The sequence below is a fragment of the Budorcas taxicolor genome, chromosome 16, assembly GCF_023091745.1.
Source record: "Budorcas taxicolor isolate Tak-1 chromosome 16, Takin1.1, whole genome shotgun sequence".
NCBI lineage: Eukaryota > Metazoa > Chordata > Mammalia > Artiodactyla > Bovidae > Budorcas > Budorcas taxicolor.
This window is the reverse complement of record NC_068925.1, coordinates 27,063,845-27,078,218: the sequence shown is the minus strand read 5'-3', so window position 1 is coordinate 27,078,218 and position 14,374 is coordinate 27,063,845. Positions and strand designations below refer to the sequence as shown.

Below are 14,374 nucleotides of genomic sequence, written 5' to 3'. Positions count from 1 at the left end.
TCTTGATGAAAGTGAAAGAAGAGAGTGAAAAAGTTGGCTTAAAGCTCAACATTCAGAAAACGAAGATCATGGCATCTGGTCCCATCACTTCATGGGAAATAGATGGGGAAACAGTGGAAACAATGGCTGACTTTATTTTTCTGGGCTCCAAAATCACTGCAGATGGTGACTGCAGCCATGAAATTAAAAGACGCTTACTCCTTGGAAGGAAAGTTATGACCAACCTAGACAGTATATTAAAAAGCAGAGACATTACTTTGTCACCAAACATCCGACTAGTCAAGGCTGTGGTTTTTCCAGTGGTCATGTATGGATGTGAGAGTTGGACTGTGAAGAAAGCTGAGCGCTGAAGAATTGATGCTTTTGAACTGTGGTGTTGGAGAAGACTCTTGAGAGTCCCTTGGACTGCAAGGAGATCCAACCAGTCTATCCTAAAGGAGATCAGTCCTGGGTGTTCATTGGAAGGACTGATGTTGAAGCTCAAACTCCAATACTTTGGCCACCTGATGCGAAGAGCTGACTCATTTGAATAGACCCTGATGCTGGGAAAGATTGTGGGCTGGAGGAGAAAGGGACAACAGAAGATGAGATGGTTGGATGGCATCACCAACTCAATGGACATGGGTTCGGGTGGACTCCGGGAGTTGGTGATGGACAGGGAGGCCTGGCATGCTGCGGTTCACGGGGTTGCAAAGAGTCAGACACGAGTGAGCAACTGAACTGAACTGAAAGCAAACCAGGTACTCAGAGCTGGCCTGAATAAAACTCGGAAAATCTAAACTGATTTCTTGGTGAGCAAAGAATTAAAAGAGAAAAAGTCAGTGGTATAGTTTCAATGTTTAACGGCATCTGGCAATAGCAACCAAAGCATTTGGAAAAGATTAAATTTCCTTAGCAAAAGAAGCTTTCTCACAGACTGCTATAAACACCAAAGAGTGAACTATAGGAACAAACACAATTAGCAACTGCCACCAATAAAGTACTTTTATAGACAGTTCACGTATTTTTGTGAAGAAAATTTAAAATGAACTACAAAAGTATATCTTTCAAAAGATACCTAACTCCTAATTTGAGATGTCAATTTCAAAAGATTAATAGCTAAATACACCAAACAGGTATTTCTAAATTCAAAACTCCCAATAACCTTGTGATATTTACGTATTATATATGTATACCCTGAATATTTGACCATATTAAGTTCAAAAACTTACAATACTGTCAATAACGAAATACTCCTTTTAAAGTATACTGATTCTACCAAAAATCATGTCTTATAAATCACTCAGGATTTTTAACGACTATTAAGAACTAGAAGAACAAATGTAAGACAAATAAGAAGGATGTAAGTGACAACAACAAAGAAAAGTGGAATAAGTGGTGGAGCTGCAGAAAGGGGACAGATCATAAAAGAAGCACTTTCAGAACAGCAACTGTTAGTACCAATAACTACCACCCTTCAGGTAAATTACAGGCAATAATTGCTGACAATTAGTCAAAATGGAAAAAAAAATGCAACTTATGGGAAACTGGGTAGAAAAGGAAGCAAGCCAAATTTATACTCATTATAGATAGAAAATACAATAAACAATCTTTAAAAATGACAAGATTATCTACATGCATTTAGTTAGATGACAATATTGTTAACAGCGAAGCACGACAATCTTACTTTTGTAGAGCCATCTCCTTCTGCTGATAGAGTTCATTTAGAATCTCTACCTTCTGCCTTAGTGTTTGGCATTCATCTTCCAGCACAGTTTTGGCGGACTGAAGTGAGCTGCGATCCTCTTCTAATTTCTTTATTTGGTCTAGAGGGGATAAAACATCTTAGTTTTGTGTGTGTGCACAAGAACTGGAGGACTCGTTGAGGGGGGCAGTATTAAAGGGAGTGAAACACATGGAAAGAGGAAGTCATTCTTTATTTTTCCAACAGCAATTTCTTTTTAAGAAGCAACCTACCTTCCAGGTTACATTTAGTGGACATGGAGGCTCTGAGTTTACACTGTAAAAGTTTTAGATCCTCTTCAACTACTGATATTGCAGTCTGCGTCTAAAAATTACAGAAAAGAAAAATATTCTTAAAAGTAAGAATTCCTGATAGTAAATAGTCTTATATTTACTATTCTTAATAATAAATACTCTAATTCTAAATATTCTTAATAGTAAGAATATTACTATCATAGGCACTTATAGTGGTGGCGGTTTGGTCACTTAGTCATGTCTGCCTCTTGCGACCCCATGGACTGTAACCTGCCAGGTTCCCCTGTCCGTGGGGTTTCTGAGGCAAGAATACTGGAGTGGGTTGCCATTTCTTTCTCCAGGGGATTACAGCACTCTATTAAAAGGATTATACCCGAGAAACGTCCATCATCTGCTTAATCTGATTTTTCACCTTCTCACTCCGGTCACCTAAAAAAAAAAAACAAAAGGGATTTCATTGTTCTTTCCTTCCTTACTGTTTAACTATATGTCCTTGACTGCCCCCAAACAATTACTATGTTCAAACATTCAAAGAAAAAACAAGCTAACCAAAAGAACTGATTAGGTTAATTGACTTCCAAGAGAGTTCCAAAGTTAGATTGAAAAAATTAATGAATTCCCAGTCTGTACAGTAAAAACATCCATGCAGTTCTTGAGCAAGAAGGGATACGTGAAATACAGCTTTTCTTCTCTCTTGGACCTACCTGCCCTCAGTCAAATATCTTACTTAGAAAGACTCAATCCTCTTCTCTCCCCGTGAACCTGCTATCAGGTGTAGTTTAAAACACTCCCAATATGGGCAACATTCAACCCGGGACTCAGTGTCTAGAAATACCTCCCTCATCAGTAAACACTGTTACCCTTTAGCTTCCATTGCTCTCTTCCATTGCCCTTTAGCTCTCATTGCTTAGTTAGTTTATAGCTCCCTGCAGCTCAGTACTTTGAAAATTGGTTGTGGCCCTAAAATCACAGAGCTACAGACAGAGTAGACATGAAGCTGAGAAACAAGTTTCTCCTGCTGAAGAATGTCCAGGATGCAGAGGAGTGAGACAGGATGGTGCTGCTCTGGCGCCAGTGCACATATCCAGCTCTCAATGGAATGGAAAAGCCATGTCAGTGGTTACTGCATGCCTAGCTGTACTACAACCCAGTAACCACCTCAGCCCAGGCCACAAAGCCCTGTAGTCCCTCAGTGTCCACAAGAGACTGGCTCCGGACTTCCCCACACCTCCCCCCACAGGAAACCAAAACCTATGGATGCTCAAGTACTTTATATAAAAGAGCACAACATTTCAACATAACCTACACAGACCCTCCCACATATTTCACCTCTAGGTTACTTATAATACCTTATACAATGTAAATGCTAAGTAAACAGATGCTTGCATGAAGCAAAGTGAAACTCTGCTTTTGGAACTTTATGGAATTTTTCTCCTCCCAATATTTTCAAAATGTAGTTGGCTAAATCTGCAGATGCAAACCCACAGATTTGGAGGGCTGACTGTACAAATTCAGTGACAGGCATCTACAGCTGGAACCCTTAATAGGAAATTCAGTCCGCAGAGAAAAGCATCAGTGTACTTAAAGACAAGAAGGCAGAAAGAGGTCCAACCTCTCAGAAACCAATCGTACCTCCCACTTCTCCATTTGCTAATTCATCTGATTCACTTCCTCCTTTATTTTGATCCTCAGATTCAGATTCACAATCTAACCGATTCAACTGTGTAATGCAATTAGTCAAAGCCTAGAAAAGAAGCAAAAGGGTATTTATTAGAAACAGCCTCTCAATTTCAACTGCACAGATTTCATGAGAATTTATGAGAAATTGAGCATGTATTCAAGAAAATGAACTCACGTTAATATTATCATCTTTGTGAGTGAGAGCTACTTCTAGATCTTTCTGAGACTTCTCAAATGATCTGATTTGCTCACTGAGCTCAGCATGTGATTTAGTCCAGTCTTTGATTTCTTGCTGCAACTGAAAAGTTAAAATACATGAACTTCCAACCATTATGGCTTTCGCAGAGAAGGTAGCAGGACCACATGGACGAGACAGGGAAGCGGGGAGCTGTGCTTCTCTCTGGCTTGTCACTATGAGCTACAGCTTTGGTAAAAGGACAGGAGCGGCTCCAACACTCAGAACTGCAGTGAGCACCTAAGAGCTGTCAGGAATTGGTCTAGTGTACTGCATCCTGCAGAAAACTGCCGCCAGTTCGCGTAACTCACTTCCAGTAGGAACAGAACGGCAATATCTCCCTGCCTACCAAGTCCAGACTCCACATCAGGTACCTTCTCTTGGTCAGAGAGGCAGTAACTCCTCAGAGGAGAGTAACAAATACCCAATTCTTTGGTCTAAGCAAATCCTTCGCCCCCTTGAGGCTACTCAAGTTAGTAACTGGTTGGTGCTGGATGAGACAAAGACTAAACATTCTGATAGCTACAGGGAATTATATAAAACAGAAAACCCAGAGCAGATGGAGAATGTATACATGCACTCAATCTGGGGAGCACAGTTTATACTTTGCATACCTAAAAATAGAATTCTGCATACATACTTCATTTTCTTAAAAACATATCCAAGAAGGAATAATACTTGGGTTTCCAGTTTAATCTATGATGCTAACTTTCCTTTACCTGCTCTTTCTTCTTCTTAAGTCTAGCATTTTCTTCTTGAACCCGATGGCATTCAGACTTCACTTTCTCTTCACTAAGTTTAGCTTCATTAAGGGCAATTTGTACCTAATGAAAAACACTGCTATTAATGCACTAATTCCAATGAAGAACACACAAAAAAGTTACACTTTCCCAATTAATTCATATGGTTTGGTTTTTCGCATTTCCTAGCACACATCAATGTTTGCTCCTCAAAATACTAAGATATCATATTACTATCTTGCAGGAATTGTAGAGCTTTACCTCTGAAAATTCTGAGGCATTCACTGAGATAACATCCTTTAACTTCTCTATAGATTTCTTATTTTCTGATATCTGCAATGGGGAAAAAAGGGCGTAAAAATGTTTCAGGATTCCAGTAGAAACACTGGGATATATGATAAAAGGAAGAAACATTAAAAAAACAACAACAACAACAAAAAAAACCACATCCCAGTGCTATCCCCTAGGTACTGAGTAAAAGCAGACAATCCAACTTTGGCCTATGAGAAAAGTCAAGAATGTAGAAACATGAGGAAAGAAAATACTGAAGACATAAACATTTCATATCATTCACAACTTTCCTAGTTATGACATAATGTGGTACATGATGAGATTTAAAAAGTCAAAGCAAAGAAAATGAAAAAAAAAATCAAACCAGTTCAAATCAATGCATTTTCCTAGTGATAAAAAAATCCCAAAGTCACTTAAAACTTCTCTTGCTAAACTAAAAATGACTGCACTTGAGGGAGAAGAGCCAAATCTCAGGAAGAGAATTCCAAAATTTATAAAGATACTCTGCCTTGTCACGGAGATGGAGCCCAACTCTTCACAGCTTTAACTGTGAGTTGTGCACAGTAACCTTCTTCCAAAAAGTATACTATGCAAAGGATGGAGAAAGGGTTAATTTCATAGCAGAGAAATCTGTCAAATACTACCTCAGTCAGGTGATCAAGCTTAACTGGATGTGCAATATATGGGAACATTCTCTACTATTTTTGCATCTTGTATGTAATTCGAAAACTGTTCAAGTATTTAAAGTTTATTTTTAGAAACAAAACATGCAAAAATAAATCAAAACAAAGTACTAAGACCACACAAAGGGGCAACTATTTCTTCATTGCTCTACATGTTTCAAAGGGCAGGGCCAAGCAACATGAAAATTACCCAGGGCAGGGGATAAAAAATGTTTTCTAGGCCCATAAAAATAGTAACTTGGGGTAATAGTATTTAAAATCCCACAAAAATGCACAGAAGTAGGTTCCACTTCCCTGACTTTCAATGACTCTAGTTACAGCACAGGAAAATGCAGAGTTCATCTCACACAACCTACAAAATAGTTCAAAAGCCAAATTATAGCAACACTTAACAGCAAAACTCTTACCAAGTCCTGATTCTTAGCATTCTGTTCTCTCTCAGACTCTAACATAGCACGTAAACTTTTAGCTGTGTCTCCCAGAATTTCATTAGTTTCTTCAAGATTCTTGATTTTATCCTACAAAAAAATGGATTAAAAACAACCATTCATTGTTTTTCTTTGGTTTTTAGAGCGTAATCTCAAAAAGAAGGAATTTTTACCTTAAATTTAATTGCTTCATCGGAAAGAATCATGTTTTGTTTCTTGGTTTCTTGAACATGTTTCTTTGATTCCTTGATCTATACAAAATAAAGCATTCAAACTTTAGAAACATAAATTATAGTGCTATCAAAACTTATCTCCAAATAGGAGATCCCTGAGAGAAGAAAGCAGTAAGACATGTATGATGACTGCTTTATATTTGAAGAGTTTGTAGGAGATAATGAAACTAAAATGTGATTTAAAAACACTGTAATAACTGAACCATAAGATAGGAGGAAACAACTCAAGACAGAACCACAGGCGAGGAGAGGAAATGAAAGAATAATACCTTCTGCTCATAACTTGACAATTTTTGTACAAGTTCTGCATTTTCTTTCATGATAGTCTTCAACTTCTCAGAAATTTGCTGTTCAGTGACTAAAAGGGTGGGAAATCCATAAAATTATCATGATCACTAAAAAGTGAATTACCCAATGTATCAGCAGCAAAGACATGTTATCTGGCACTTTGAGGTAAATGAACTTAGCAGAACTATTATGCTTTTAAAAAGAAATCTGTGTTTAACAGCAATAGGGTATAAACATACTAAAATTTAAGAAAAATATAATAATAACCCTTATTTCAGTGAGATTCCACTTCAAATTTATTTCAAAGATAAGAAATATGGTAAAATGTTTTAGCTCCGTATCTTTCCCCTTCGTGGACATCTTTCTTCTCAGAAAATGTGATCACTTCAAATATATTTCATTAGAAACAGAAAATGCAAGCATACTGACATATCTCTATTCCTCAAATTATCTACTTAAATATTTACTGTATTGAATAAATCATTAGCACAGGAACATGTTCACAGGTAATAAACTGCATTATATCAACATCCAAAGTCAGTCTGCTTAAACTGAATCTTCTCCCTACACTCACGATTTGTTCCACCTCATCTCCCCTCACCTACTAGCATCACCATCTACTCTGTCATGTAAGCATACAACCTGGGATTAGTAAAATATTCAGGAATTAATCAGAGATCAGATGTCACCATTTCTACTTTTAGCTTACATAAAACTCGGATCAAATATCAATACTGAGGGTATAGCACAAACAATAAGCCTGAATATTTACCTTGATATACTCTACTCTTTACCTAAAAGAGAAAAAAATAAGCTTGATGTCAAGACATCTTACTAATAGAATTATTATAGTTCTTAACAGTCAAATCATAACCAAATGAAAATTTAACAATGGTCTGATTAAGCATAAGGATTCACAGGATTAACAAATAGAAAAAGGCTAAAAAAGACATTTCAAATGTAATTGGTAGTGATACTTCATAACAGTTCCTGATGGATAAATGCACTAAGGTAAATACCTTATTTTTGCAATGAAAGATACATTCACGTATCCTTTAAATGAGCACCAATCTTAGTAAATGAGCACCTAAGTTCCATAATGGAAAGGGATTATTAGATATTTGAAAACTGCTAAGAGAGCAGATCTTAAAAGTTCCCAGACCAAGGGGGGAAAAATCTTGTAACTAGGTACTGGTGATGGACTGTCAACTAGGCTTTTGGCAATCATTTTGCAATACATGCAAACATCAAATCATTACTTTACACACTTGAGACTAGTATAATATTACTTGTCCATTATACTTCAATTTAAAAAAAGTGAAAAAGGAGTAACATTTTCCTGTTAAATACACCAATGCTTCATTTACCCAAAACCATTTATTTGACAGCCCCAAACAGCCAGAATGAGATCTAGAAACAAAGATAAGTGAAAAAGACTCTGAGGAAACAAAGGCATAATCAGGGAACTAAGATATGCTTCTTCCACCAGAAAACATCTTAGAAACCCTAATCAAAGTTGGCTACTGGGTGAATTTAGAAATCGGATAAATTAGACCATCTGATTTTCCCAACTCCCTAAAAATGGAGGTCATAAATCTAAAAGGGAAAAGACTGCCGAGGGAAAAGTTGGACAAAGACTTAGCAACTAAACAACAACAAAAGGAAAATACACAAGCAACAAGAGAAATAACAGCCAGTATCTTCTAAATCATCCCCTAGGGTCAGCACTGAATTACGGGTAAAATCCAAGCAGTACTCAATTTTTAAAAAAGTGTTACTGAATGTCTCTGTAACCTGCTCCCTTTATCAAATGTCATAAATGGTGATGAGATGCTCAGATCAGTCCACAAATCATCCACGATATCTCAGTATTGTTATAGTATCTAACACCATTTTTAATGGTGGTGCAGAGGTTAAAGCATCTGCCTGCAATGTGGGAGACCTGGGTTCGATCCCTGGGTCAGGAAGATCCCCTAGAGAAGGAAATGGCACCCCACTCCAGTATTCTTGCCTGGAGAATCCCATGGACGGAGGAGCTTGGTGGGCTACAGTCCACAGGTCGCAAGAAGTCGGACATGACTGAGTGACTTCACTTTCACTTTCCACAAGAAACTACATTCAGTTTCAACACAGAAATTAATGACAATTTCTCTAATGTCATAGCCTTGCTAATGAGAAAGTAAGCTTCCTTTATCCTCCTCTCACCCAAATCAACAGGTAGGAGAAAGCAGGAAGAAGCAAGAAGCTGGCAATGAGAGTATGGAACAAGATCCCAAATGTTGAGACTGCGGGGCAGCAGTCAGCACATAAAGCCTACATAACCTTGTGCCAGAGGTTTTGAGATGGGACAATCAAGACTACAAAATAGAAAACGTTTTCGCTGTCTGTTCTATCTTTTTCCCTTGTAGCTGAGGAAAAGCCCCATGAGATTTAAGAGGTCTTCACAACAATCCAGGCAAAAGATCTTTTTTTAAAAAATCATTTTACAATCACGTGTGCAAGGAGAGAAAGCTTATTAACAATGATATGTCTGAGAGAATTAGGAAATCAGAAGACTCAATTTTAGAAAGATATGCATGCATTAAATGTTTCTGGCCACTTTAAACTTCAACTGAAACCTTTTCATCTGCAAAGCTCATTTATACAGAATAACTTTTCCCCCAATTACATTAGATGACCATGAAACAGAATCATTAAGTATGTATCTGTACGAGAACACATACACCTATAAGCATGAAAGACAAATTATGCACAGAAAAGGACTCTAAGGAATAAAAATTTTAATGGTGTCTTTGGACACTACATAATCTGTATTTCCAAATAAAAAGATGTTTTCTGAACACAACAGCATATGATCAAATTAGAAAATACATGAAACATACATGTAAGGAAAAAAACTGAAAAATTATTTGATATATATTTTTACCATTTGCAGCATTTCTTTTGTGTGTATATATGTTTTTACATAATAAAGTTTATCTACACTATAAAGTCTTGGTTGTGGCTTTCTTCCACTTAACATTAAATTGTGAGCATTTTCTGTACCCCAGTGTCTTTGAAATACATAAATTTTAAGAGCTGCCTAATATCTCATTATATGGATGTACAATAATTTAATAACCTGCCCCCACAACAGATCATTTAGGTTCTGTCAAGTTTTCACTCTAATTAATATGGTTCCATTTTTAACACCCCGTATATATTTTATGACTGGTTATTTCTTTAGGATAGATTACTTGACATGGTATTATACTATACAAAAGGACATGAACATTTTTAAGGCTTCTGATTCATAAACTAAAGTTTCCCCACTGAGATTACACACATGTCATGTTGTTCACCTAAGTCTTTACCAACAAAGATTACACTGAATTATTTTATAATGTTAGCTTGGATTATAAGCATTCATTTGAGTTCAAGTTAGTAATTAAAAGAAAAGCAAAAGGGCCAGTGATATTCCTGTTTTAATGAGTCTAAAGGTATAAATTAATTTACTCACTGCAAGGACAGTTCTCCAGAAGAAAACGGCAAATGAAACAATTCCTAAGGAGGCAGTGACAAGTACAGGCTTCCATGGCAGTCCATAAAAATCAGGCCCAGGCTGGACATCATCAGGCAATGTAGCAAGCAGCTGGAAGAGAAACATTAGAAATAGTGGGAAACCTGAAAGAAATTTACAATAAAGCATCACAGAGAATCATCCACAGAAATCTAATTTCATCTCCATTAGACAGAGATCCCCTGAACATTCTTCAGTATTTCCACTGCTTAAATAAAAAGAAGATACTGGCAGCCTCCTCTTTCCTGTTTGGCTTGAAGTCTTTTTAAACATTATAAATCTCAATCTCTTTATGTGGAGCATATATTTCCATTTCGCAACCGTCTCCAAAACACCATTTTGTCCAACACACGGCTAGAATCCCTCTGGATCACCCTTTTATCTTAGCTGATCTGTATGATTTGAGAAGCCACAGCAAAAAAAATTGAAACATTACTATAGAAGTTTTTTAGGGATGCTAATAAAACCAGAATGATAATGAACACCACAATTAGCTTTTCCTCTGAGATCTGAAGTCTTAACTGTTTTCTACTTACATAAAGACAAACACTGAAACTTCAGACAGTTCCCGATAACTGGTCTAGACAGACCGCTGTGAATTTTAACTGGTTCCTAGAAACTCTGTTTCATTACAAACAGGGCATTACATTCTTCTCCACTTCTATACTATTTTCTGTTGTACTGACCCCATTCTCCAAAGGTGTCATGGGTCAAGTGAAAAGGACCCGCAGGGACGTGATGCTCGCTTATTTTGACCGTGACTGTACAGTCGAAAGCAACACACTCCCTGCCACATCGTAAGTACTCAATTTAAAAAAATGAAAACGCCACAAAACCTTCTCAAATACACTCCCACTATCTCCTTAAACAGCACCGGAACATCCTGCCCGCCTCCGGCCTGACACACACTTTATTTCTCCTTCGCCCGGTCAGGACACCCACTCCGCTCAGAACTCGTCCACCCGCCTGCCAGAGCTGGGGGAGAGGGCCGTCACCTCCAGGAGCCTGGCTATGAGTGCTGCGTAGAGCACCGACAGGGGTCCCAGGAGCTCCGGGTCCCCCGGGGAAGAGGTGACAGAAGGCACAGTGGCAGGTACTGAGTCCATCGTGACGGGACAACGGAGCGCGGCCGACGCTTCCCGGTGGGACAGCACCAAAACCCCTCTCTATCACCGCTTCCTCCTTCCGAAAAGACCCGGCTCAGGGGGCGGAAACCCGGACTGAACTTCGCCTTCCTCGGCCGCTGGCACTTTTGCCCCGCGCCTCCTAGAAAACACGTCATAACACACGGCCCCGGGCGGAAGTACCGATGCCTCCGGGGGCCGGGCCCGCAGGGGGCGGGGCCACGGCGGAAGAAACCAACGGTCGAGCGGGGCGGGGGGAGAAAAGCAAAGACACCGAGTAACCGGAAGGGGAGACGGAACGGCTCAGCAGCTGGGAGAGAAAGCGCGATTCCCTGGGCCCGGGCGTTTCGAGGACAATCAGCAGAGGCTGGGGGAAAGGAAAAAGATGCCCCACTCACGCCTGCCCAGAGCTGCACCCTTTTATCTCCAGGTGCTGAGACGCCGGCCGCTCCCGGTCCCTCTGATGGACCGCCCTCCGCCTCGGCCGCGACGCAGGGCCCGGTTCCTTCCCGGCCCTCTGCGGTCTCCGGCTCACTTTCAAGCTTCCTAATGTTCGTAATGCGCCCACGTTCTCGCTGATGCCCTCTAAGAAGTATAATTCTAGGGAATCTTGTCATTTCTACACTTACGCCAGTGGGGTCATTTCTGAGTCCCACATTTTACCGTTTTAGGATTTGTGGAAAAGGACAAGCCACAGTCTGGAAATCGCGTTCTAAGGGTGGAAGATAATAAAAATATTTAACCCTGGGGGATGGAGGGGCTGACGTTTTTAGATGTTTAAAGGTATGTATGTTTATGAGTTGAATATAGAGTCAATTCAGAAGAACAATTAAACAGGGAAAGCTAGAAATAGAAGCGGGGGAGTGGGGGTTAGTGGGCTAAGGCATGCTCCATAATTTAAAAAGTATGGTACTGGCCCAAGAATACATCCAGACAGACAATGGAACAGGACAGATTTTCTAGAAATAGACCCAACTACATTGGCAATTTATAGTACAGTAAGAGCTGTGAGAAAAACAGACTTTTTAACAAGTGGCGTTGACATATCTAGATAACCAAGTGGAAAATAATAAAAATGGGATTTTTTTTTTCCCTCACTGTCCATAAGGATAAATTCCAACTAGGTCAGACACCTGAATGTAAGAATGAGAACAAGTAAGTACAAGAGAAAATATGGATGAATTTCTTGATTATTCAGTTCAGTCACTCAGTCCTATCGAAATCACTGCAACCCCATGGACTGCAGCTCACCAGCCCTCCCTAACATCACCAACTCCCTGAGCTTACTCAAACTCATATCTATTGAGTCAGTGATGCGATCCAACCTCTGTCCTCCCCTTCTCCCGCCTTCAATCTCTCCCCGTATCAGGGTCTTTTCAAATGAGTCAGTTCTTCGCATAGATGGTCAAAGTACTGGAGCTTCAGCTTAAGCATCAGTCTTTCCAATGAATATTCAGGACTGATTTCCTTTAGGATGGACAGGTTTGATCTCACAGTCCAAGGGACTCTCAAGAGACTTCTTCAACACCACAGTTCAAAAGCATCAATTCTTCGGCACTCAGCTTTCTTTACAGTCCAACTCTCACATCCATCCGTGACTACTGGAAAAACCATAGCTTTAACTAGATGGACCTTTGTTGGCAAAGTAATGTTTCTGCTTTTTAATATGCTATCTAGGCTGGTCTTAACTTTTCTTCCAAGAAGCAATTTAGTGCAGTTCAGTCGCTCAGTCATGTCCAACTCTGCGACCTCATGAATTGCAGCATGCCAGGCCTCCCTGTCCATCACCAACTCCTGGAGTTACCCAAACTCATGTGCATTGAGTCGGTGATCATCTAACCGTCTCATCCTCTCTCGTCCCCTTCTCCTGCCTTCAATCTTTCCCAACATCAGAGTCTTTTCAAATGAGTCAGCTCTTCGCATCAGGTGGCCAAAATATTGGGAGTTTCAGCTTCAACATCAGTCCTTCCAATGAACACACAGGACTAATCTCCTTTAGAATGGACTGGTTGGATCTCCTTGCAGTTGAACGGACTCTCAAGAGTCTTCTCCAACACCACAGTTCAAAAGCATCAATTCTTCGGTGCTCAGCTTTCTTTATAGTCCAACTCTCACATCCATACATAACTACTGGAAAAACCACCGCCTTGACTAGTCGGACCTTTGGTGACAAAGTAATGTCTCTGCTTTTTAATATGCTGTCTAGGTTGGTCATAACTTTCCTTCCAAGGAGTAAGCATCTTTTAATTTCATGGCTGCAATCACCATCTGCAGTGATTTTGGAGCCCAAAAATATAAAGTCAGCCACTGTTTCCACTGTTTCCCTATCTATTTCCCATGAAGTGATGGGACCAGATGCCATGATCTTCGTTTTCTGAATGTTGAGCTTTAAGACAACTATTTTACTCTCCGCTTTCACTTTCATCAAGAGACTCTTTAGTTCTTCTTCACTTTCTGCCCTAAGGGTGGTGTCATCTACATATCTGAGGTTATTGATATTTCTCCAGGCAATCTTGATTCCAGCTTGTGCTTCCTCCAGCCCAGTGTTTCTCATGATGTACTCTGCATATAAGTTAAATAAGCAGGGTGACAATATACAGCCTTGACATACTCCTTTCCCTATTTGGAACCAGTCTGTTGTTCCATGTTCAGTTCTAACTGTTGCTTCCTGAGCTGCATACAGGTTTTTCAAAGAGTCAGGTAAGGTGGTCTGGTATTCCCATTTCTTTCAGAATTTCCCACAGTTGATTGTGATCCACACAGTCAAAGGCTTTGGCATAGTCAATAAAGCAGAAATAGATGTTTTTCTGGAACTCTCTTGCTTTTTCCATGATCCAGCGGATGTTGGCAATTTGATCTCTGGTTCCTCTTCCTTTTCTAAAACCAACTTGAACATCTGGAAGTTCATGGTTCATGTATTGCTGAAGCCTGGCTTGGAGAATTTTGAGCATTACTCTACTAGCGTGTGAGATGAGTGCAACTGTGCTGTAGTTTGAGCATTCTTTGGCATTGTCTTTCTTTGGGACTGGAATGAAAACTGACCATTTCCATTCCTGTGGCCACTGCTGAGTTTTCCAAGTTTGTTGGCATATTGAGTGTAGCACTTTCACAGCATCATCTTTCAGGATTTGAAACA

General features: G+C 39.6%; 1 protein-coding gene across 2 annotated transcripts in view; it reads right to left on the bottom strand.

The window, feature by feature from the left end:
- The window catches only part of MIA3 (MIA SH3 domain ER export factor 3), a 56,591-nt gene that overhangs the window by 11,805 nt on the left and 30,412 nt on the right, over positions 1-14,374 (bottom strand). For both annotated transcript variants that reach the window (XM_052653663.1, XM_052653664.1), the window contains exons 7-18: positions 10,055-10,186; positions 7,328-7,349; positions 6,537-6,625; positions 6,208-6,285; positions 6,014-6,124; positions 4,894-4,965; positions 4,612-4,716; positions 3,833-3,955; positions 3,610-3,721; positions 2,351-2,406; positions 1,957-2,047; positions 1,667-1,805 (exon numbers count right to left, since the gene is read on the bottom strand). In XM_052653663.1, coding sequence (XP_052509623.1) covers positions 1,667-1,805; positions 1,957-2,047; positions 2,351-2,406; positions 3,610-3,721; positions 3,833-3,955; positions 4,612-4,716; positions 4,894-4,965; positions 6,014-6,124; positions 6,208-6,285; positions 6,537-6,625; positions 7,328-7,349; positions 10,055-10,186 — 1,130 coding nt within the window. The remainder of the gene's footprint in view (positions 1-1,666; positions 1,806-1,956; positions 2,048-2,350; positions 2,407-3,609; positions 3,722-3,832; positions 3,956-4,611; positions 4,717-4,893; positions 4,966-6,013; positions 6,125-6,207; positions 6,286-6,536; positions 6,626-7,327; positions 7,350-10,054; positions 10,187-14,374) is intronic.